Below are 21,014 nucleotides of genomic sequence, written 5' to 3'. Positions count from 1 at the left end.
TGGTACAAGCCGCCCAGTGAGACAGTGGTTCATACCGGCAGGAACGTGTTAACTGTTGTGTTGGAGGGCCGCTTTAAACCTTTTTGTATGGGATTATCTTTATTCATTTATTTTCTGTGAAATCTTAATTTCTCAAACATAAATTTAGTGTGGCTTCCCTTTGTTAGGGGAAACCTTTATCTTACTTGTTTGCTGCTCCTTTGTAGTGTCTAGTGGTCTTAAACTTTTTTTTCCAGGAAACATGGGTCAATATCTAAGTAGGTACACTGTATTTTTCCAAGTACTATGCTGTTGAAAATTTTTGTATAAATGGAAATTTTGAAAATGAAATTATTGTAAATATAAGAACATAATACGTAGCAAATTCCTTTTAAAAGTGAATAATTACCTTTAATTTGTAAGTTTAGATTTTATATGTTGAATCTATAAATCTTACATTATTATTACTTGAAGTTTAGCCTTTTTAATGACAGACTTTTTTTCTGCTTGGCATTTCTGACAACTTCAAGCTTTGTGTTTCTTACATACACACCTACACTGTCCTTTACACACTCTCTTGCATTGACAAACAAGAGCTATTGATTTGCTGCATAAGTACAGGGTTACCATGCGAAGCACAATGACCCAGCACCTTACAGAATACAGAGACACTGAGTATTTGTTGGATAAATGGAAGAATTGTTTTATTATACTGTCAGTCCTTGCTTTCTTAGCTATCACTTTTTCCCTTACTAGATCATAATTACGTACTAGGGACTTGGTGATGAGATCGTTTATTCTTCATGTGTATATATAAATGCATTTTATTTTTGCCTTTACTTCTGAGTGGCTTGAACGAGTCTTCCTTTTTGGGTGTCAGTGGTGCTCTCAATGTTGAGGGGCTGTTCAGAGACCTGTGAGGATTTATATCCGTGTTTCTAAAGTCAGTGACCCCTCTTTACTAAACAGTGAATATTTATTGAATGAATGTATAGAATAACTGTGATCAAATTATGCAGTAATATCCTATAATCTGGTGAAACATTGCTTTATTACTTTGCTTGTGTTTTTACTGTAATTTTTTTCTTGATTCTTTACAGAGTGATAAAATGGAATTTTACTACTAATTATGTATAATTTCATAATTATAGTTTTGTGCTGAATGCTCCAAATATCAAAGGTAATGTGGGGCATTGAGACACACAGTAGATTTAAAATTTACCATTTTCAATTAGGTCCCTCAAAGTTCTGGAACCCTGGCTCCTGCCCAGAGTGATGTCCTACCATATACAATGCTGTTGGCATCTCAACCACTGTGGAGCCACTTCAGGAGCGTGGAATTGGTCAATTGGGAATTGGGTGGTAATAGAATGAGTACATTTTGTCTGTTTGTCACTTAGCACTGTTTTGTGTAGTTCTTGCGTTTATATTCTTTGTCTTTGGGGGATGAACCCTAGCCAAACTGAGCCACGTATTAGGGGAAGAAAACCTTTTTGACAGCACACTCCTGCTCTGTGGTGGTTGTGATCTCACCAGCATATGGCATGCTGGCATCTCTGCAAAGGGACCAAGGTGAATTTCAGGAAAAGTGTTCAGATACAGACAAGAAATGTCATTTACACAAGTCAGGCGATTGTGTGATTTTCCTCGGGGGGGAAACAAACTTGTAAGTTTTCTTAATGCTTATTGTTAACCCCTAATGAGAAAGGGAACTGTGTATTAGTGGCATGGGGAAATACCAACATATTTGATATTTGGTTTTCAGTTTAAGACTTCCTTAGTATAACTTCCGTTGTGTCTTGTTTTCTCTCTAGACAAGTTGGTATTAAGAATGGAATGTTTTTTGGACATGCTAAACAGCTGTGTCCTAATCTTCAAGCTATTCCATATGATTTTCATGCATATAAGGAAGTTGCACGTACAATGTATGAAACATTGGCAAGGTACAGTGTATGATAACATTTTCATATCTCTTACCCCATTTCTTTTATCTAATATTGAAGATAATACAATTTTCCTTAGCAGTGTCACAGTGACCTTTGCTAGACTTGTTTCTCAAGAGCCCTTTCTTCGGCATCCCGGCTTGACAGCATTCTTTCTTTGGGCAATTTCAGGCAGTGAGATCCGGATCTAGAGACATTTGTACATTTCGGAAGTTGTTCAGGTGCTCCCAGGTGGTGATGTAAAGTCTGATTCTCTGCCTGTATAACTTCTAGTTTATGGTCCTATGTTTTTCCCCCATGGAATCACATAGACAAAAGTTGGGTTTTTGTTTTTTTTTTAACCTGATTAGTCTCTTATGACATTTGAGTGATCATTTTGTTTTAAAATTTTAACTGATGGAGGTAGGCACCGTGGCAGGTACCTGTAGTGCCAGCTACTTGAAAGACTGAGAAGAGGAAGATCGCTTGAGACCACAAGTTGAAGACCAAATTGGCCAACATAGTGAGGTGACCCCCCCACCACCAATCACATTACACAGAATTAAGTTATTGGGTTGATAGCAAGTAGAGACGCCTTTAAGTCGTTATCTTAAAATCATTAGGTAAGTCGTCAGTAATACTTTCAGAATATTTAATAGGTTTGAGAAAAAGAGACTAATTTTTAAAATATTTACAGTATAGGTATAGTTAATATTAATCCAGAAGTTTAAAATGTCTGTTATATCCTGTGCATGTGCTATAGTAGTTTCTCTGTAAAGGGTCAGATAAGGTCTCTGTCCCAACTACTCAACTCTTTGTAAGTTGAAAACAAGCATAAATGATAGAAATAATGATATAGTAGGCTGAGCTCCCATAAAACTTCATTTATCAAAAGAGGTATCTGGATGTTGGGCCAGCAGTTGTCTGTACCTGGGCTGTGTTGATGTTCCAGGAGACAGACTTCTTTGCCTTTTGTCGTCTTTACCTCTGTCTCTTTCTACACACTTTACTTTGAACATAGGCAATATCCAGGAGTAGTAAGGATGGCTGGCTGCTAGGGCTACTGGTCTTACTAAGATGAATAATACCAGATCCCTGCCCTCTTGGGAACCTCCAGTAGTAGGGGCGAAAATGTAGAGAGACATTATTGTCTGGCATCCATAGGTAGAGTTCAGTGCTGCCCAGCAAGCCAGTAAAAGCCCTGCAGTTGTTGAGAGCCCAAATTTAGGAATGGTGGTGTCACCAAGTGGCAAGGGCTTTAACCCTGGTCCGAAGCTGAGGTTAGCCGTGGCACCCAGATGAGGGCTGGGAATGGGCACTGAGCTGAGCAGTGGTGTGAAGTGCTAGAACAGACTTCAGGCCAGCAAGAGTTGAGGGAGAATGTGATTCACACTAGTCCTGATGTAATTTTAGTGTGGGAAGACATTTTTAGTGGCATGTTTCCATTCTCGGGGAAAAAAAATCACACCATATTCCAATACCTTAGGAAACCCTATCTCAGGTACAGATTCTGTCTGCCTTAGGACATCTTCCACTGCTTTTGTCAGGTATACTTTTCTGTTCTTAATTGTTCTTTTTATTTTATCCTAAACAGTACCTACTCGTTTCTTGAATGAATAGAGATCTTGGTGTACTTTGTAACCGTAAAAGTAGATTTTGATCTACGTTTTACAGTAAGGATTAGGTGGGGGATGATGCTGGCCCTTCTAATGCGCATTACCAGGTGGATTATTGAGGACACATTCTTAGTCGTGAGGCCTCTGTTTGCTTCCCATTTCTGATGCAGTTGTTTTGTGGTTTCACAGTTTTTGTGTTTAATTAGCATTGGAACCACATTTCAACTCCTGCCTTCCTTTGCCTCTCTTCTCTAGCTAATTAAAACACGTTCTTAATGTGGGTAAATCATGGAGCACGATAAAACAAAGAAAGGGACTTGCGTGTGGTGGCGTGTAGAAAGGAGTCTGCTAGACCTGCGCTCAGGGTGATCAGCCACTCTGTGCTGCAGCACCCCTGCATCCCAGGTCTCCTGTGAATAGTAGTTAAGTGTGTGGTTTTTTGTTTTAGAAGAGCGGCAATTTATTTATTGGACTGATTTGTATAATTTTTCTGTTTTTTAAGTTTTCTTATAAATAGTGTTGAAATTTTCTTAGATTAAATATTTTGACAGTTGAAATTCATCCACCACTTTGCAACTGTTCAGAGGTTTACAAAAGTATATTCTCAGTATAGACAAATTAGAATGATAATTTCTTCTGTGTTTTTAATAGTTAATATGAGAAAGAGAACACATAAATTAACTTTGCAGTCAAAAGTTAGGGGGCTAAACAGTGGCCCTTTGGCCAGTTCATCTAAATGCTTGCTTTCTTTAGTATTGAGCCTTGTGAAGAAATGTTAAGGAAAGATAGCATAAGAAGACGTTACTTTGCAACATTTGTGCCTACCAGATGGCAGCTGCGGCTGTGATTCATTGCCTTTGCTTTGTGTTGGCAGCTACACTCACAGCATCGAAGCCGTCAGTTGCGATGAAGCACTGGTAGACATCACCGAGATCCTCGCAGAGACAAAACTCACTCCTGATGAATTTGCAAATGCTGTTCGTGTGGAAATCAAAGACAAGACTAAATGTGCTGCCTCTGTTGGAATTGGTTAGTAATCTGGCTTAATTTGTACTATTCATTACTCAAAGTAGTTGGGTTAGGACCCTTGAAAGTCACTGGTGTAAAGAGTCATTTACACATATGCTCTGCACGTTGCATAGTTGGGTCTTCCCCTGCTTGTACCTCTGCAGTACATAAGATAAAAGTGTTGAAAATTGAAATAAATGGTTGATGATCAAAATGCAGTTGAACACATTAGAATATTTCTTACTTATTCCTCAAAATTGGAGGAAGCTGGGTTAGATTTGTAAACAGTTTTTATTTTCAAAAGTGAACAGAAGGTGTCTTAAAAGCAGCACAGCAATGTGGGGTTTGGAGTGAAGTGTATGAGCCCGTTGCTCTCTGTCCTTCAGTTCTGGGAACAGGCAGCCGTTCCTGCCTCGGTGCCAAGGTCACCGGCCTGCAGCCTCTCTCCATTCCACCGCAGAGCCCACTGTGTTTCCTCAGCTACTTCCACCGCCTTACCTCCTTCTGTTGACTTCCAGCCATGCCCTCCTAAGCTTCCCTCTGCCTCCTTTCTCTCGGCCTACTCAGTGCCTGCCTACTTCCCAGCTAGTCCTTTTCTTGCCATAGGCTTAGGAGGTGGAGGTAACATTCTTTTGGCTTGCCATTGTCACTCTGAGCAAGGATTCCTCCATTTAGAAACCCTTCTTCCTCTGCAGTTCCCTGTGCCTTTGTACACATGGGCCTTAACACAGGTGACCGACCACATTTCATGAGGCTAAAGGAGAATTGGTCACTTCCTTTCCTGAGAGGAGGGATGCACCATGCTGCAGGGCTTTGGGGGTCCTCCCACGATGACAAGAAGGTCCTGACAGAGGCTGAGGCCAGTGCCCGGGGTTCTTTTGGGAAAGGCAAGACAGTCAGAGAAAGCAGGTTGGGTTTGGCTGCTTTGAATAACCCTGGAAGGCTGTCGGTCCCTGATGTGCTTCTCAGTACCTGGACTCAGGGTGACTGAAGGGAGGAGGTAGTTAGGAAAGGCTGGCCTGCATATAGGATGCAAGATTCTACTTGGCAGCCAGTCTCCTCAGCCAGCAAGATTTTAAGGTGCCGGAACATCACAAGATTCTGGCAGTAGAAACAGTGTAATTAGGACTTTGGCATTGTCCCTGCAGGTCCTGGTTGGTCTGTTGTTACTCTCTGCTTTGGGTTTATGGGTCCTTTCCACATTTCCTTTAGGACTTGCCTTCTTTGTTCCAGTGCCAGACAGTTTGGTTATTGTTTGTTTTTAATTGTACTTACTTTTAATCTAAGTGATAGTATAAGTACAGTCTTTAAATTGAAGCATATAATTAAAGCTAAAATCCCATGTGATGCTTGCATACTCGTTCCTTCCCTAAAACTTAGCACCTTCGTCATTTTGGTGTAACTTTCTCTCCTCCCACGTGTGTATTGCCATAGGAAAATACATAGCTGTTCTTAAGTCTTCCCCATCTCCCTGATAGGGCTCTTCCGTGGTGTGTGGGAGAGGAGATTCACAGAGAAGGTCCCTGTGCAGAGTGGCAGTCCTGTATACACCCCACCACATGCCACCCCACCTGCCTGGCTCTTCCCAGTAGCCTCGCCTCTGCTGCTTTTGTGGCTGGGCTCCTACCCACACCTCGGGCCTCTGTTGCCTTTAATTGTGTTTTGAAGTCTCACCTGCTCTCAGGGTCATCACACATGTTCTTGTTTCCATTTGGGCTGTGTTTCCCCTGTCCTATAGCCTCATTTCCCTAGGCAGCCTAGATCCCATAGTGGGAAAAAATAGTGACATTTTGATCTTTCACTCCTACAGTCAGGCTGCTTTCTCTGTGTGACTTCCCAAGTACATGTTGAGATGGCCCTTGGATTAGAACAAAACCTTTGTTTAGCAACCGTGTTGGCTGCAATCTGGATTAACTAACCAAACTCTGCCAGGTGTCTTGTTTGAAATGATCAAGACTGTGTATTTATTTTTAGTGTAAAAAATTTGATATGAAACATACCTGTCTATAGATAGATGTCTTTGTTAAAAAGTTAAAAGCTAATTGTGGATTATAAACATTTTTTTCTTCAATTTCATAGGATCTAATATTCTCCTGGCTAGAATGGCAACTAGAAAAGCAAAACCAGATGGGCAGTACCACCTAAAACCAGAAGAAGTAGATGATTTTATTCGAGGTCAGCTAGTTGTTAATCTACCAGGTAAGTACATTAAACTTTTATCTGGCACAAAGTGGTTTCTTAATCTGAGTCTTTTAGAAAAGATATTAAATGTCCTGGAAAACAAAATCAAATTCTATAATGATTATCCTCTCAATTGATTATTAGGATCTGCATTGGTATCTTAGTTTTGTGGCAAATGGATTTTACTTTTATTTCTTAAGTAGCAAGGCCAAGGACTGTAAGAAGTAATATTAAATGGACTATGATGAAACTGACTTTTGGTCCTTTAAATAAACCATAGCTTAAGTATGGTACCTCTAGGCCACAGATAAAGTTTCAGGCATTGGCTGGCTCTCCTGTTTGTGAAATCACACTGCTAGTGCAGAGCAAATGACTAGCATGTGTGAGGCCCTAGCTTTTGTCTCCAGCACTGGTGAAAAAGGAAACAGATTATGCTGGAAGAGACATGAGGAAAAGCCCCACTAGAAAATAAAGTCATGCTGCGGATCTCATGAGAGTTTTCTGAGTTTAGTAAACAATTTAAAAAGTAGAAAATGTACGAACTGTATTAGGAAAAATAAAACCTACCAATGAAATACTGTGGTTTTTTGACTCTAGATGTTGAAGAAAGCTTCTATGTAATACCGTTCTCAGGACCAAGGGCAGGATTTTAGTTATTTTATGCTTTTGTGTATAATTGTCTATTTGCTGTAAAGCAGGCTGTGTCAGTTATGCAAAGTTGCCATGTACATTTTTTTTGTTTTGTTTTACTCACAGTGCTGAGGATTGAACTTAGGGTTGCCTGCATGTTGCTAGGCAAGGGCTTTACCACCAAGCCATACTTGCACCCCCTGTGCACATTCAGAATCAAAGTTTTAAAATTTGCTAGAAGTACATTTAGGAGTATTTTAGATGCATATTTTAACTATAATAAAGGTGTATCTAAACAATAGAAATTCCTGTAATAGGTCATAAAATGTTACGTGACCCAAATGCCACTGAATGGCAATACTAACACAGAATAGTATATTCACATGGAAAATACGAAATAATGATATTTCTATGCAGTTTAGGGTTTAACTTGAACAATAGCCTTACGAAATCAAACTAGCAAATTCTTGGACAGCAGGATTTAAACAGTTTGAATAACAAATCTTACACTTTTAGATTGGAACCATTGTTTAGCCACATGTCATTTTAAGATGACTTTACTGGCTAATTCTTAGTTTGCTAGGGCTGCTGTAACCAAGCAGCTTAAACAACAGAAATGCGTGGACTCTGCTCTGGCAGCTGGAAGGCGGAGCAAGGCACCACTAGGTTGGGCCTCATCAAGGCCTTTCTCCTTGACCTGAGGCTGCTTTTCTCTCTGTCTTCACACGCTGCCCCCTGTGAAGATGGGGCCCTGCGCTTTGGAGAAGGGCACCGCTCATGCTGGGTGAAGGCTAATGCACATGACCTTCCCTGAATTTCCTCTTTAAACACTGCCCAAGGAGAGTCACGCAGGGCCATATTAGGAGCTAGGACTTCAGCATGAGTTTTAGGAAGACACATTTTAATCTAAAACAACATACTTCCAATTAAACTGTAAGTTCTTAAAAGCAGAAAGAATTTTTAACTGCTTGACTTAGTAATGCTACCATTCACCTCCATTTGCTTCCTGGCTGGAAAAACTTCGTTTCTTAAAGGGCTAGTGTGAGGTCATGTGTCCTGTCTAAACACCGAGGCATAGCCTTGAATTTAAGTGATGTCCAAAAACAAAGGGCAGCAAGACTGGCTACTGCTTCTGTTTTTTAGGTCCAGTCATACACCGCTCAGAGTGGTTCATGTGTTGACACTATTGACTTCTATAAAATTCCCCAATTCTTAATCTGGCTGATTCAGGATATTTCAGGTATGGAAACGTCAGCCTTCTCCAGTGTTACCCCTGTCCTGAAGACGATATTGTAGTCTTATCTTCTCCCAAAGTATGTCCTACAGAATATAAACCGCTCATTTAAAAAGGGGTTTCATAGGCCAGGTGAGGTGCATGCGTGTATCCCAACCCTTAGGAGTGTAAGACAGAAGGATAGCTGCTGGTTCAAGGCCAGCTCAAACTGCATAGTGAGACCCTGGGGGCGGTTTCATGTACATGTGGGAACCTTCTGTGGTGCAAGGCCCAATGCAATACATCTTCTGAGACTCATAATAAAGAATCCTATTTATTTTTGCCAAAGGTATTTGATGAGGATATAATAGTACTTACTGTATCTTCTGGAACCTTGTTCTCTGAAACAATAACCAAAAGAAGTTCACTAATCACTTCCTTCACCCACATCCTCTCTTCAGTCACCGTGTGCCCATAAATGTTTTTAAGCACATAATGTGCTAAATAAACAATTAGAATAGCTACATAAGTAGGAAAAACACAACAGTGAGTTTCTATCTTAGGGAAACTAAGAATGATTTTGTGTTACATTAATGTAAGAATGATTATATGTTACATATGTTACATTGACACTTACTGCTTAGCCTCGTATGATAGTGCACACCTGTAATCCTAGCATTGGGGAGACTAAGGGCAAAAATATTACAAGTTCAAGCCCAGCCTGGGCTATTTAGGAGGACCCTGACTCAAAGAATGAAAAATTCAGTTACATTAGGCAAATTATGGTTAATTTGATGATGTTTAAAATAGTAGCCTTTGTTTTTGTACCTATCGGTGAATTATAATTCTCTTACAAGATTCTCTCAAAACGGGGTTTCCACCCCAGCATTGTACACATGGTTACTCCGAGGTTATGATCCTAGAGAACAGATCGGCTCCCCAGATCTATAAGGGAGTATCATGGTCGTTTGTGGGAGTGAGGGCAAAGAACAGTGAGAGGGGAAAAGTAAAGGGTCTGTGTTTGAGCACACAGACCCTTGCAAAGTGTCTGTCTGCCTGTGCGCAGCCTCGTGGTGACTCGTCCAGTCCCTCAGGCTGGGCCATCTTGGGAGTGGTGCACATAGGTTTCATGGTCAGTCCAGCCTCTGGGATTCTTCCATGCTCCTCGTCCTGACTTGCACTTTAAAATGGCATAGATGGGAGCCAGCACTCTAAACCTTTCATCCAACTTCTATAAGCAATAAGTAAGTCATCTTGGTTTGAACTTGTCTGGCTCCTCTCCATGTCATAGATCTTTTGTAAAGTTAATAACCTAAAAGGTTAGTAAAGGTGTATACAGTGCTGCTTCCACAGGTTCTCCTGCAGAACCTGGACTGTTGTCACTGCCACTGAAGCCCTCTCAGGACCCAGGAGGATGTAGGGACAGCTGCATTGCTACAGAGCTGTAGGCACGTTAATGGCACCTTTTGAGTGAGTCGTCGTTTTCATAAAAGAAATAGGCCTGTCTCCCTCTTGCTGCCACTTTGTTGTTCACTGTGGTTTTAAGTTACGTTTTCAGTTTGGGCCTAGTTTGTAAATTTTATTTCTTATTCTAAGAAAATGTGGCTCAAGCCAACGTGAAATTTGGTAATCATCAGAATCATAGAGTCCCAGCAGGGCATGGTGGTGCACACCTATAGTCCCAGCACTTGGGAGGCTAAAGCAGGAGGATTACCAGTTCAGGGCCAGCCTGGGCTACATGGTGAACTCAAGGATAGCTTAAATCCACAGCGAGACCCTGTCTCAAAACAAACAAAAAGAGAATCATAGAGTCCTTGACATTCTATACATCTGGTACTTCTGTATGTCTGTGAGTCAGTTACACCATAGACTTGTTTAAACACAAGTCTGTTGTTTAGTTGATTTTCTGGATGATAGCAATCATTAATAAATAAAAGTCACTGACTGGGAGTGGTGGCGCTCGCCTGTAATCCCAGCACTTGGGAGTCTGAGGCAGGAGGATTGCTGTGAGTTCGAAGCCGGCTTATGCCACATAGTGAGTTCTAGACCAGCCTGAATTACAAAGAGAGACCCTGTCTTTAAGTAAATATTACATCATTTTGATAAAACTTTAGTTTTGTATGTAAATGGTAGGTATTTATTGCTAAATTATTAATAGCTTATTATCCTGCATAATTAAAGAACTATTTCTTTTCCTAGGCATTGGACGGTCAATGGAATCTAAGTTGACATCTTTGGGAATTAAAACTTGTGGAGATTTGCAGCACATGACCATGGGAAAACTCCAAAAAGAATTTGGTCCCAAAATAGGTCAGACACTGTACAGGTTCTGCCGTGGTTTGGATGACAGACCGGTTCGAACTGAAAAGGAAAGGAAATCAATTTCAGCTGAGATCAACTATGGGATTAGGTTTACCCAGGTAACAGATTTTACCCTGTGTTCTTTTTCTCTCTGCCTAGTCTATAAAACTGTTGCTACTTGAAATTGAATCTTAGAACTGTTGGTATTCCCAGAGCTTTAAAAAGATCATTTGAAGCCAAGCATATGGCACATACCTGTAATCCCAGCAGTCTGGGAGGCTGCAGCGGGAGGATTGCAACTTTGAGGCCAACCTGGGTAATTAGAGACCCTATCTCAAAATCAAAGGGGGTGAGAGTAGGGTTGGGGTATAGCTCAGTGGAACAGCCCTGGGTTCAATACCCAGTACTACCACAAAACTATAAAATTTAAGGAAATACATGGGAAGGAAGTGCTCCAGATAAGATAGATGAAACCTAGACCATAGGGAAATCTAGTAAAAGATTGTGCTTTGGGGGAGAGATGGATGATCATAATTACTCTAATTTCCAAGTTAGAATAAAAAAAACCAAGGTAGTCTCTTCTCCCCCTGCCACCTCCTTCTTCCATACTGAGGATTAAGTTGGGGGTAGAGTGTATGTGTAGGTAAGCCCTGGACCACTGAACTACAGCTCTGGTCCTTTTTTTCTTTTCTTGAGACAGGGTCTTATTAGGTTTCCCAGGCTGATCTTAAATTTGCCATCTTCCTGCCTCAGCCTTCTGAGTTGCTTCCATTATAGGGATGCACCACCAGGCCCAGCCTAGAAATGTTTTTAGTATTGAAAGATTTAAGCTGTAGTTACAAGTAGGTTTCATGCACCTCGATAGTAGTACCTCTGATGATTGCCTGTTTTTATTTTCCTTCAGAATATGTTTGGATTTGGATCAGTAAACATCTGAATAAGGATTTGAAATTTGATGAGTGCCTGCTCTTTAAAACTCATCAGCTCTTGTTTCTCTAAGGATGGAAAGGATGCTTGGACATAGGAATAGGAGAAAGCAAACATTTTTAGTAAAATTTAATTTCTTAATAAGATCAAAAATCCAAAAGAATTTCGGCAGGTCATTGATGGTATAGGAACAGCAAGAAAGGAAAAAGGCCTTTTTGTTCTCATTGCTTTCACTTTTGTGGAAGGTGGATATTTTTATTTAACATGTAGTTCAACGCAGACAGCATATTTTTAATAGATGCTCAGGATAAGAAGTAAAAGACATGCTGGCTACTAAATGTGCAGATAGTGAGAACTGGTAGGTATTTGAGGTATTAATGGAAGTTTTTCCATGTTTGTCTCATAGGCAAAAGAGGCAGAAGCTTTCCTTCTAAACCTCTCAGAAGAAATCCAAAGACGCCTCGAGGCTGCTGGCATGAAGGGTAAACGTTTGACTCTCAAAATCATGGTACGAAAGCCAGGGGCCCCTGTAGAGACTGCAAAATTTGGAGGCCATGGCATTTGTGATAATGTTGCCCGGTAAGTTTATCTTGTCTTAGGTTCATGGTTTTTGTTCATTTTCCTCTGTTGTAACAAAGTACTCCAGGCTGGGGCTCTGTAAAGAACAGGTTAGCTCGGGAGTTGAAGGTCCAGGGGCCCGACACTGTCATTGGCTTGGCTCTTGTGAGTCCTCCCTCTGTCCTTCGCTCAGCAGGTGTCAGTCACAGGGCCGCGCATGTCAGGACAGGTCCCAAGGTGAGAGGCTAGAGAAGGCGCAGAACTGGTCTTTGGTAATAGCCCTCTCTCAGAACTGACTGGGGTCCAGGGAGAATGAAGCCAGTTTCTTCTGAGGGCTCAGTGACTCAAGCTCTTCTCACAAGGCCTCACCCCTCACATCACCTCCCTGAGGACTGAGCTTCTGACCATGGACCCTTGGGGGACAAACCACATTGAACCCCACAGCACTCAGGGTTGCAGGCACATAGCATGGCCTGTATGGTTTCCTCACCCTTCATTGGGCATCTCCAGGCTATCAGCAACAGGGCACAGACAGACAAGAAGGGAAAGACTGCAGATCTGTAGACCAAGGGGGCAGTTGTGGCTCAAGAGTCACTGAGACTTTCCCCATTAGTACTTGGGCAAAAGGTAGACAGCACTTTTTTAAAACCCTGAGTTTTTGATGTGAGTGTTAAATTGCATATGATATGTGACCAGTACGCAAGTACTTGGATTTGCATGCCATCTTACCACTTTGCTGTATTGTGTCTGTTAAATCAACATGTTAAAGACAGTGAAAGCTAGGTAGGTGAGTTTATCAGTTTTATTAACTGTACACACAGTCAAACAGTGATGCTGCTGCACCCTGCGATGACTGCTTTCAAACATAGAAGCTCCTGTTTGCTTAATACATCTGCTCACTTGGAAAACAGGAAATACAAACTAAACAACATAATTTATGAAATACATTTTTCTGCCTGTAACTTCTTGGAGTGCAATATTTACTTTTGTAAGTGATACACGTTTCAAATGGTAGTTTAAGTATTAATGGTCATTTCTATTTAAAAAAACTGGTTATTAGGTCCTTTCTGAATAATATAGTTGTCTTCTTCAGTTCATTGTGTCTTTTTGGGGAAAGACCAGTAGTAATAATGTATTACTGAATTGGTAGTTCTGTTTCCAGTGGGATACTTGGCTTATGCCAGAGAAGCCAAAAAGGCCCCAGGGAAAGAGGGTTTGGGGTACTGCGGTACCTGACAGTTCTGGCAGATCCTCTGGCTCTCCTTCAAGAGTAAAGATTCAGGATTCGTTTATTCTAGTCTGGTTCTTAGCAGACTGTTGCCATTTCCCTTGTCTTAGGGGCCACACACTTTTGATCCATTTATAAAAACCTTTTTGAGAAAGCAGTATGGAATAAGCATATTCAAATGTCAGAATTGGTCAGTGGCTTTAACATAATGAAAGAGCCAAAACACAGAAAACTTACTTTTGCTTATGAGTATTAATTGTACCTCAGCATAATCTTGTAACCTAAAACTTCCCTTGGAACCTGAAGCCTTGTAATCACCATGCATTCATGCAGTCATAGCAACATACGTATGTTTGTACACATTAACTAAAATTTGTCATTCTCTAAAATTTCTCAACTTACTTTTAGCTGACCAGGTCTCCATTAGTGTTGGACATTAAAGTCCCACTGTTGTGTACTTTTATCCTGTTTGTTGCCATTGTAATTCATTTGGTATTACTGGCTTCCTATAAGGGATGCTGCTGTCTTATTTTTATAAACCTGTCTAATATAAAATGTGCTATTTTTCTGTAACTCTTCCATACTACTGAGGTACTAGCGAATATATATAGAATGTAGCTTTTGTTTCTTTAAAACAGTAATTCTGTCGCTTACAGGACTGTAACTCTTGACCAGGCAACAGATAGTGCAAAAATAATTGGAAAGGCTACACTAAACCTGTTTCATACAATGAAACTAAATATATCGGATATGAGAGGGGTAAGTGTGTAACATTCAAAAATTCTTTCTGTAAGGTTTCAAGCTGAACTAAGACTGGTCTTGGTGGGATGTTGGTATTTTATGTGTGGGTCTAGCTCCTTTGATGTATAAACAGAAAAACCCAACTTCCTATTTCTTTAGTCTTGAGAAGAGTCACATTTGGTATGAAAACTTTTCAGCCTAGAATAATTTTTCGTAGGCGTTTCCTCAAGTTTTATATACTTTTAACTAATGAAGGGTTAATTTTTTGTAGGTTACCGTGTTCCTTCTATTCTCGTCTCCACTAGTAGATGGAACTGTGAGGACTGTGAATCTGTAAATCTTGTACCTTTGAGGTCTTTTTTTTTTTAATCAGAAACTTGAAATATGATGATCAAGAAGGGAGGGCAACTATAGATCACGTAGAGCCTTAGAGCAAAAGGCAGGAAAAGCATCAAAACTTAAGATTCTCTCTTAAAAGATTAACCTTTGCAGGCTTAGTTGTGCACGCACAAGTGATTTAAGGGGTTTTTGGCTTGGGTGTATTTTATTGAAGGGTAAGTCACTATGCCAATGTAATGGAAGCGTCTCTCTGGAAAACTGCTTAGTTTTGTGGCAGGAGGTGTTCTGCAGTGTACCTGCTTGCTCACGCTCATCTTTTATTTGAAAAGCACTAGGCAGACTTGCAAGTAGGTTGTCCCTTACTTGCAGAAGCAGGGGGCGTGTTGTGAATTGAACCCAGGGCCTCACGAATGCCAAGCATGTGCGTTACCCCCTGAGCTACAGCCCCAGACCTGGTTTCTTTTTTTTAAATCCCACTCTCAATCTATTTATGCCTAGTTTCCGTTTTTGGGACGCCACAAATAATGGAACATAACACGAGTTACATGCCAAAAAAAAAAAACAAAACTGCAGCCTTGGGCATACGTAGGGTACAGCCTTAGTAGAATGCAGTATTCCATGTGTATGGCTCTCTAAAAATACGTGACATTAAACTGGATATTTATAAGACCAAGAAGAGTAACTGCTGAGCACATTCCCACCAACTTGAAGCACCAATGTGGTTACATGTATGGCGGTCCCACCGGATGGCTTGAACCAAATGGATCTAATCACTTTTTTCAGTCTTTTTACTAGTTAATAAAAAGCTGCCCGATGAGAGTCATGCATGTACTACTCGTGGTTCAGGACGCCCAGCATTGAGACATAGGAATTACAGCCCCCTCGTGAACGCATTAATAGCTCACGTAGAAGTAGCTTTTGTAATACATCATATCCCATTCATAAAACATGATTTTGAAGATAGTAAAGGATTAGCTGAAAATTCTGCTTAATAGGGTTCACATTTTCATTTTAGTTTTCCTAGAAAAATACTCTTTATTCTGGTTCTAGGTTGGGATTCAAGTGAATCAGTTGGTTCCTACTAATCCGAACCCTTCCGCATGTTCCAGTCGTGCACCGGCTCAGTCAGGCCGCTTTCCTGATGGGTCACACTCTGTTCGTGATCTCCTCCAAGTTCACAAAGCTAAGAAACCCACAGAGGAGGAGAGCAAGGAAGGTCGGTGGTGGTCAGCCTGGCTCGTTCGGTGCTGCTTACATCCTTGGGGGTGCCGGTTGATTTTCAGAGTGGCATGGCTGTGTGTGATGGTTTTGTGTTTTAAAGAGGTTTACACTTTGATTACAGTGAATCTAGTCAAGGTTTTTGCAGGGAGTAGACAGGGAAGTTGTTCAGGGATTAAAGGTTTTCTTTGCTCAGATGAGCTGAAGAGGCTGTTCGGTATGTTCTGTGCTTGCAGTGTTTCTGGCTGCTGTGGACATGGAAGCATCATCTGTTGCTCCCAGAACTTGCACTTTCTCTCCATCCTTTGCTACAAATCTGCCAGCCACTGTCAGTGCTGACAGTAATAAGGGCGACTCTTGCCGGAAATGGAACGGTCTGCATTCTTCTGTCACCGTGCAGTCAAGACTTAACTTGAGTATAGAGGTCCCATCACCTTCCCAGGTATTTTTTTATATCTTAAAAACATAAAACTTCTGTAGTAGAAAAATGGCTTATACACCAACATATGCACAGAAGAAGAGCCACATGGTGACAGCAAGGCCAGTTATTAGGATAAACTGTGATGTTGCTGAATTCTAAGTGAGCAGTGACGGGGTTTAGCAAAAGAGCTGCTGTCAAGATTTGCAGCTCTTGCAAGGCACAAAGGGTATCTGAAGGCAGTCCCCTAGGAACAGCCACTGCCTGTGACATCAGTGTCACGTGGACTTGTTCTGCTCAAGAAAGCAGCTGTGGTGATCTGTATACTAAATTGGAAGACTCATTTCAAAGGGTGGGAACCTACAGCATGCATGTGGCCCCTGTTGGCAAACGGCATTCCTTGAAGAGAAGACTGCACTTTAAGCTCTACAGGGAGGTTTGTAATCCCCTCCATTGCCCCTGGAAAGAGGCTGAAAGAGATGTAAATTCTGGCTATGAGACTAGGGAAAGGAGCAATTCTTAAATGCTTGCAGTGGAGCCCAGTTGCCAGTAACAACTAGAAATAGGTGCTCCCAGCAAGGCTGGCTATCCAGTTTGTGAGTGCATGTTTCTGAAGGGCGAGGTGTGCACACAGACAGAGGGCCTGTCGGGCAGCAGGGGATTCTGGTATTCAGGCAGAGAAAAGATAGCTTCAGCTATCTACCTCAGACCTACTTCAGATCTACTTCTACAGACCGCTTCAGCTTACTACTTTTGTTTGCAAACTCTGCGCCGGTCACAAACGTGACCATGACTGTCACACAAACACAAACATGGCCGTCTTTTCCAAAGTCGTAGCGGCTAAGTTTGTGAACCGAGGCACCACTGCATTTGTATTTTTTTGCAGTTTTCCGTCTTAGAGGTGAGTTTCTGACCCAGCACTGTTCCCTATCCTAGACACTTAACATTGGCTCTTGTCATGAGTGCGTGCCTGCTGAGAGCTCCTCCACGAGTGCTTAGGACCTACTTGACCTGGTACTGGACAGCAGCGAACACTGAAATCTCCAGACTTGTGCATGGCTTCAGGCTTCTATGGTAAAAGGCTAGGACACTTCCAAAGATGTGCTGCTTTCAGGGAATGGTAGCTTTTCTAGCCTGCTGGCCTGCACCTTATGTTCATTATCTTAAGAGAGTCACTTCCCATACACCTCATCCCAGAGCACATACTCACTTCAAGCTCACGTTTTTTGCTATTTTGTAGCTTGATCAGTCTGTTTTAGAAGCACTTCCATCTGATCTCCGGGAACAGATAGAGCAAGTCTGTGCCATTCAGCAAGGAGAGGCACGTGGTGACAGAAAGAGAGAACCAGTAAATGGCTGTAATACAGGAATTTTGCCACAGCCAGTTGGGACAGTTTTGTTGCAGATACCAGAACCTCAAGAATCAAATAGTGACACAGGAATAAACATCATAGCCCTTCCGGCATTTTCACAGGTAAGTTAAATGTAGGGACCTTTTGCCATAAAGTATTTTTGCTCTCCAGCACATTTCCCTTTTCCCCCTCTGTGCCCAGAGCCCAACAGCTCATACTGCGGCCCTCAGGGAGGGGCAGGGGACGGCTTGGCTCAACCCCACTGCATCTGTAGGACACAGACTGACCATACGCCTTGTTTGGAAGCAGCTGAGTTTGCTAACGGGGGTGGGGGCAGTGTGGGTGTGTACACTGCCCAGAAGACAGCAGTCACCGTGCCCCAGCATCAGCCCTAGTGCAGCGGGTGGGGAAGGTGAACAGAGGAACACCCTGTGGCCCTGCTGCTTTTTCTTGTGTCTTCTGTTCACGTGCATTTCCCTGATTGTCCCTTGGAGTGGTATTACTTGAAAGTCAACTGGTAATCACATTTAATTCCTTACTGTCACCCTGAGGTTTCTTTGAGCTTTGATATTAAGGGCCCATGAAGAATTCATACAGATCAGAAAAGTATGATTTGAAAACCACCTAATCTGTGAGAAATTTAAGCTGGCTGCTATCTAGAGTGAACTCAGGTTTGATTTTCACCTTCCCTTTTCTACTAGGTGGACCCTGAGGTGTTTGCAGCCCTTCCTGCTGAGCTGCAGAAGGAGCTGAAAGCAGCATATGATCAAAGACAGAGGCAGGGAGAGGACACCACTCACCAGCAGCCCGCCAGTGCATCCGGTGAGCCGGGGGAGTGGCGAGTCCTGGAGGAGCAGCGGTGGCATCCCTGCTGTGCTGCCATCCTGTTAAGGGCTCTGTCTGGAGAATACACAGCATGATAAATGCACAATGGGGCTGAGGGGTGGCGTGGTCCTCGATGGAATAGTACCTGTATTCTAGACTTTAAAACAGAGACTCAGTGACCTTAGAGCACTTAGCAAGCTACTTGTCCTTTGATACTGTTACTTGAACCAAAGGATGCAGGCCTCAAAGTTTCAAAGCTTCACACATTCAAACTTACATTTACTGTAACATTTCTTGAGCTGACAGTGCAGAAGGCACTACTTTGAGTACTTGTTCAGTTTTCTTTTAATCCTTATTACCTGCCCCCTTTTTGGGGAACCGGCCCCCAAGGTAAGCTCAGTGATTGCAGAGTCGAGGCAGAGTGGTGCAGCCTGCCCTTTCAGCCATGCTGTGCAAGGCTCCCACTCTTAGCAGGGGTTTGGGGGCTCGGGTGGGTGGAAGCAGTGCAAAGTGGGAAGGTGGTTTTGGGAGGAAGAAAGCCCATGGGACTGTCCAGACGCATTTGTTGAGGGTCCACACCCCTCTTCTTTCAGTGCCAAAGAATCCTTCACTTCAGCTGAAGCCAGTAGCAGTGAAAGATAAGAAAAGCAAGAAAAAAACTCCCATCAATCCCCAAAAAAGGATTCAGAGTCCTCTGAAAAATAAGCTTAACGGTCCTGCAAAAATTCCGCCAGGGGCCTGTGGGAGCCCCCAGAAGTTAATGGATGGGTTTCTGAAACATGAAGGACCTGCTGCTGAGAAACCACTGGTAATTTGTTTGAAGATACTTTTAAAATTCACCTTTATCAGATCTTAGTGTGCCTGGTACTGTGTAAATATAGCACTTTTGTCCTTTGTTTTCTTTAATAGGAAGAACTCTCTGCTTCTACTTCAGGTGTGCCAGGCCCGTCTACTTTGCAGCCTGACCAGCCCAGCTGTGTTAGACCTGCAGCACCCAATCTAGCTGGAGCTATAGAGTTTAATGATGTGAAGACCTTGCTCAGAGAATGGATAACAACGATCTCAGGTTGGCGTGGCCAGTGTCAGGTGGCCTATGATTTGAGAGCATGAACAGACTGTGCAGATTGAAGTTTTCTAATTCTAACATGCTTAAACCATCTCCCTTCATGTTTTAAGTTCTAGGAGTTTCTTTGAAAAGCTCCTCCCTGTAGCCCGTTCTGCTTGCTCTTATGTCAGTGGAACAGCTATAGAAATGGCAGTTGTCCTTTATCCCTGCAGATCTCTGCCTTTCTCCTTCAAGAACATACGCTGGTCCTCATTTGATGTTTTTCCCCTCCCTAGATCCAATGGAAGAAGACATTCTGCAAGTTGTGAAATACTGTACTGATCTTATAGAGGAAAAAGATTTGGAAAAGCTGGATCTAGTTATAAAATATATGAAAAGGTGAATCCATTCCGTTCTTTTAAGGTGGGGAAAATGCCATGTCAACATTAATTAAGGGTACATGGAACAGGTGTTTAAGTTCCTGGTAAACTATTCTTCAGGGTTAATTTTAAAAATGCTCTTTTGAATGTAATAGAAATGTCACAAATGGCAACAGGGTACAAAGTTCAAAACTTTCAAATCCAATATGGATTAAAATCATAGGAAATACCTTTCCTTTCAAGTGGCCTATCTAGGATTTTACTTTTTGGCCTGAAAAAACTTCTACGAATTAAACAAGTAGGCAGTAATGAGGATAATGCCTGATTCTGAAGCAGGAATTAGTATAAAGAGAGTGTTCCTGATTATTTCTTCTCTCCTCACCTTCAGGTTGATGCAGCAGTCGGTGGAGTCGGTTTGGAATATGGCATTTGATTTTATTCTTGACAACGTTCAGGTGGTTTTACAACAAACTTATGGAAGCACATTAAAAGTTACATAAATAGTGCCAGGGAGCCTGGTGCTCTTGGCTAGCTGTGCCATAAGTGCTTGTGAGGTATTTGCAAAGTGCATGACAGTAATGCTCTCTGTTTTTATAATTTTAAATTTCTTTTTAAGCAAGCGTTTTGTACATTTGTTTTCGAAAAGTGCCAAATTTGTCGGTATTGCATGTAAATAACTGTGTTAATTCTTTTACTGTAGTATAGATTCTATTTACAAAATGTTTGTTTATAAAGTTTTATGGATTTTTACAGTGAAGTGTTTACAGTTGTTTAATAAAGAACTGTATGTCTATTTTGTATAGGCTCCTTTTTTGTGAATCCTTAAAAACTCAACTCTAGGAAGCACCTAGTACTTGTCATACTTAAAAGGCTGAGAACTCAGCAGGCCACAGTGCTACAGGCTCTGAAATTTCTGAGTGGTCACAGATGAAGATTCTGCTTGTTCCAGGAAAGGGTAAAGCGTCTAAGCCATCCTATCCTTGTCTCCAAGCACGAATGAGAAGCATGTTTACTACTTGGATGTAGGGACACTTACAGATTTTCAAGCTTACATTTCTCTGTGCTATAAAATGGTTAAAAATACATAGTTCTTAATTCATACTAGTGAATACTTCAGGCTTTTTCCTTCTTAG

General features: G+C 41.7%; 1 protein-coding gene across 3 annotated transcripts in view; it reads left to right on the top strand.

The window, feature by feature from the left end:
- Rev1 (REV1, polymerase (DNA directed)) overlaps positions 1 to 20,681 on the top strand; it is a 61,141-nt gene extending 40,460 nt beyond the window's left edge. For all 3 annotated transcript variants that reach the window (XM_005400750.2, XM_005400749.2, XM_005400751.2), the window contains 14 exons: positions 1,794 to 1,922; positions 4,392 to 4,546; positions 6,605 to 6,724; positions 10,749 to 10,969; positions 12,184 to 12,356; positions 14,220 to 14,322; positions 15,694 to 15,859; positions 16,098 to 16,303; positions 17,520 to 17,753; positions 18,333 to 18,453; positions 19,050 to 19,264; positions 19,366 to 19,522; positions 19,798 to 19,900; positions 20,270 to 20,681. In XM_005400750.2, the coding sequence (XP_005400807.1) occupies positions 1,794 to 1,922; positions 4,392 to 4,546; positions 6,605 to 6,724; positions 10,749 to 10,969; positions 12,184 to 12,356; positions 14,220 to 14,322; positions 15,694 to 15,859; positions 16,098 to 16,303; positions 17,520 to 17,753; positions 18,333 to 18,453; positions 19,050 to 19,264; positions 19,366 to 19,522; positions 19,798 to 19,900; positions 20,270 to 20,381 (2,215 nt within the window). In that variant the 3' untranslated portion in view covers positions 20,382 to 20,681. The remainder of the gene's footprint in view (positions 1 to 1,793; positions 1,923 to 4,391; positions 4,547 to 6,604; positions 6,725 to 10,748; positions 10,970 to 12,183; positions 12,357 to 14,219; positions 14,323 to 15,693; positions 15,860 to 16,097; positions 16,304 to 17,519; positions 17,754 to 18,332; positions 18,454 to 19,049; positions 19,265 to 19,365; positions 19,523 to 19,797; positions 19,901 to 20,269) is intronic.
- Positions 20,682 to 21,014: the final 333 nt, after the last annotated feature.

The sequence above is a fragment of the Chinchilla lanigera genome, unplaced genomic scaffold, assembly GCF_000276665.1.
Source record: "Chinchilla lanigera isolate Chin_1 unplaced genomic scaffold, ChiLan1.0 scaffold00069, whole genome shotgun sequence".
Lineage (NCBI taxonomy): Eukaryota > Metazoa > Chordata > Mammalia > Rodentia > Chinchillidae > Chinchilla > Chinchilla lanigera.
The sequence above is the reverse complement of the archived record's forward strand: the minus strand, read 5'-3'. Positions and strand labels throughout refer to the sequence as shown.